Raw genomic sequence first — 3,519 nt, forward strand, 5'->3', positions numbered from 1 at the left:
CAGGGTCACAGCCTTGCTTTTGATTCCAGGCTTCAGGAACAATAGGGGGCACTTTTCTTCCTTCAGCCACTTACCAGGCCAGGTGATGCCCCAGGAAACCATGGACATGGGGCTCTGCAAGATGAGTACAAGTCAGGGTACCCACAGTCCAGACCTTGTCTTGGATTAGGTGAACACCAGTATTTGAGGCAACTTCCAGCCAAGGTCAGCTCCCATCTGATCTCTCCCCATCCCTCCTCTCACCTCTCCAGCTCTTCCTGGCCACCACCCCATGCTGCCCACAGGGCCATGAGCCCACAGGGCCCTGGTGGTGCTATGAGCAGACCAAGCAGGCTGAGGTGCCCAAGAGGTGACTGCACACTGGCTGTGCTGCACAGGGAGGGAAGCAGACCAGCTGGGTTGGGATCACTGCTGCTAATGCCCCTCGCTGGGGTCAGTGGCTGTGACACATGCCTGGAATGTCTAGGGAACATTTCAGCCCAAAAGGCCAACTGTATCCTGGGCTGCAGAAAAAGAAGTGTGGCCAGCAGGGGGTGTGGGAGGTGATCCTCCTTTGCTCTGCTTTTGTGAAACCCCCGCCTCCCCGGGGTACTGCATTCAGCTCTGGACCCCGCAGCACAAAAAGAATATGGACATATGAGAGCAAGTCCAGAGAAGGGCCACAAAGATGAACAAAAGTCTGGAAGAACTTTACTATAAAGACAACCTGCAGGGAGAGCAGCAATTAGTACAAGCCATATTTTAAATAACATGATATATGCAATTGATACTGAAGATAACAACAGTAATGATAATGAAGCAGTGCAGGCCTGCAAGGGGAGTCATTTGTGGAGAACGAAGGGAAATTTTTCACTATTCAAAAATATCCTTGAAATCACTTTCCTAAGAGCACCCTTGAGCTCCTGGTTCCTGATGCTGTAGATCAGGGGATTCACTGCTGGGGGAACCACTGAATAAAGAACTGCCACCACGAGATCCAAGGATGGGAAAATGATGGAAGGGGGCTTCAGATAGGCAAACATGCCAGTGCTAATAACCAGAGAGACCACAGCCAGGTGAGGGAGGCACATGGAAAAGGCTTTGTGCCGGCCCTGCTCAGAGGGCATCCTCAACACAGCCCTGAAGATCTGCATGTAGGACAGCACAATGAATATAAAACAGCCAGATGTTAAACAGAAACCAAACAGAAGAAGCCAAACTTCCCTGAGGTAGGAGTGTGAGCAGGAGAGCTTGAGGATCTGAGGGATTTCACAGAAGAAAAGGTTCACAGCATTGCCACCGCACAGTGGCAATGAAAATGTATTGGCAGTGTGCAGCAGAGCATTGAGAACCCCACTGCCCCAGGCAGCTGCTGCCATCTTAGAACAAGTTCTGCTGCCCAGGAGGCTCCCGTAGTGCAGGGGCTTGCAGATGGCAACATAGCGGTCGTAGGACATGACAGTGAGAAGACAAAACTCTGCTGAAAACAAAAAGAAGAAGAAAAAGACCTGTGCAGAACATCCTGAGTAGGAAATGGCCCTGATGTCCCAGAGGGAATTGGCCATGGCTTTGGGGAGAGTGGTGGAGATGCAGCCCATGTCGAGGCGGGCAAGGTTGAGAAGGAAGAAGTACATGGGGGTGTGGAGGCTGTGGTCATAGGCTACAGTGGTGAGGATGAGGCCATTGCCCAGGAGGGCAGCCAGGTAGATGCCCAGAAAAAGCACGAAGTGCAGGAGCTGCAGCTCACGTGTGTCTGCAAATGGCAGGAGGAGGAACTCGGTGATGGAGCTGCTGTTGGACATCTGATGCTTCTGGACAAAGGGAACGATTCAAGGAAGAAAAGACAGTGATAATTAGGAGAGACATCTCTGAGAAAAAAAATACTTCCCCCCCTTTCCACACCCAGCCCCCATGACTTTCCCGTTTCTGAAACCTTTCTGTTGCTCTCCTACATATCCCTGGTTGGTGTTGCCTGAGGATGCCACTGCAAACAGGTGTCCTTGCTGTGGGCTGTGGAGGAGTCACACCTGCCCTAGATAAATAACAACCAGGAGTGACTTTGTGATTAAATCCACCTCTTATGTGTATGGACTTCTCAGCATTACCACTCTCAGTACTCTCAACTGCTGAAGAGCATTTGTGGTTTATTTTCTTCCAGCTGCCTCTGTCACACTCAAGAGCCTTTTCTGAGGGAAAATAATCCTGGCATTTTTAAGATATTCCAGCTGAGATCTTGTGAGTCCCAGGAGGCGAAGTAACTGTCCTTAGTGCAGTGAGAACAGACAGTCTGTTCATCTCTCCTGGTCTCAGCCAGAGTCCTTGAGGGCTCCCAATTATTGTGGCTTCAGGAACTCCCTGGAAGGAGATCCAGATTTTTCCTGCCCCACAGACTGGATTGTCCTGAGCCCCACAAGTTAGAAGGGGAACTCTGGGCACCTTCCTCCTACACACATACATGCGTGGTGGGAACCAGAGGATCACTGCTTGAGCTGTAGCTGAAAGCCCCACCTGCAAGGAGCCCTAAGGCAAGAACAGCAACAGCAGTTCCAGGTGCAGGAACAGAGGAAAGTAGCTTCTGCCAGGGGAGGCAAGGCCAGGGAGGGCCCAAGAGGAACTCTTGCTCTGCTGGAGATCCTGCTGCTGAGGTTATGAGACACCTCTTGAATCCAGTGGGATTGAGGGCGGACAAGGAGGTGGCAGAATATGTTGGCACTGGGCCATTCCCTGCCCATGGCTGTGCTGCCTGCAGCTCATCCCTGCCTGCAGCTGGGTCTCTGTCCCCAAGCCTCCTGCCTGCAGGTCACAGCCCCCATCCCACCCGCTGGCTGCCCAGCTGTGCCCTGCAGACAACTCCTGGCAGCAGGGCTCTGCCCAGGGGAAGCTGGCTGGGGACACGTCCTAGAGACCAGGTCACAGAGAGCCTGCTGACACTGCATGTGTGGTGGTGGAGCTTTCTAGGGGGTGAGGGGCAGGAAAGGCAGTTGGCACAGTCATTCTAATGCTGGTTGTGAAGGCATAGGACACTCTAACTTCTCTTTGAAATAACAGCCTCTATTTCTATTCCCATTGAGCCAAAAAAAAAAAAAAAAAAAAAAAAAAAAAGAAAGCAGAAACTCGGGAGGGGTGAGCCTGAAGCAGCTAACCCCTGCCCTAACTCTCCTCTTGCAAAGTGCCCTCAGAAAAATCCTGGGTGTGCTGTAGATCTGTGAGCAGGATGCCCGGTCAGGCAGATGCCTCCCACCAGCAGCAGGACCCTGCCCTGCGGGGGGCTGCTTCCACCCACAGATTCTCCCCACAGTGCCCTGGGCAGCTCCCCGGGCACGCTGAGTGCTGAGCCTGGCAGGCAGCAGAGGCCCTGCCCTGGCACAGAGCCCCTGGGGCACAGCAGGGACCCTGCTCTGCACCACAGCCCTGGACACCCCTGCCTGCACCCCTGGCTTCTCCTTCCTCCACGAGCTGCAGCTGCATTGCCCTCCAGCCAGAGACTTACCACGTCAGGGCTGGGAAGTGTTCTCCCCCAGTGAGCTCTGTGCATCCTGC

The 3,519-nt window shown here is 53.3% G+C and overlaps 1 protein-coding gene across 1 annotated transcript; it reads right to left on the reverse strand.

Moving 5' to 3' along the window:
• Nucleotides 1-821: 821 nt before the first annotated feature.
• Nucleotides 822-1,781, reverse strand: LOC118159855 (olfactory receptor 14A16-like). The gene has a single exon (XM_035314402.1). The coding sequence runs from the start codon at nt 1,779-1,781 to the stop codon at nt 822-824; it is 960 nt and encodes a 319-aa protein (XP_035170293.1).
• Nucleotides 1,782-3,519: the final 1,738 nt, after the last annotated feature.

The sequence above is a fragment of the Oxyura jamaicensis genome, unplaced genomic scaffold (assembly GCF_011077185.1).
Source record: "Oxyura jamaicensis isolate SHBP4307 breed ruddy duck unplaced genomic scaffold, BPBGC_Ojam_1.0 oxyUn_random_OJ72445, whole genome shotgun sequence".
NCBI classification, from domain to species: domain Eukaryota; kingdom Metazoa; phylum Chordata; class Aves; order Anseriformes; family Anatidae; genus Oxyura; species Oxyura jamaicensis.

Bases quoted from the DNA above. Each gene is read 5' to 3' on its own strand.
- LOC118159855 (XM_035314402.1), bottom strand. From the start codon at position 1,781: ATGTCCAACAGCAGCTCCATCACCGAGTTCCTCCTCCTGCCATTTGCA.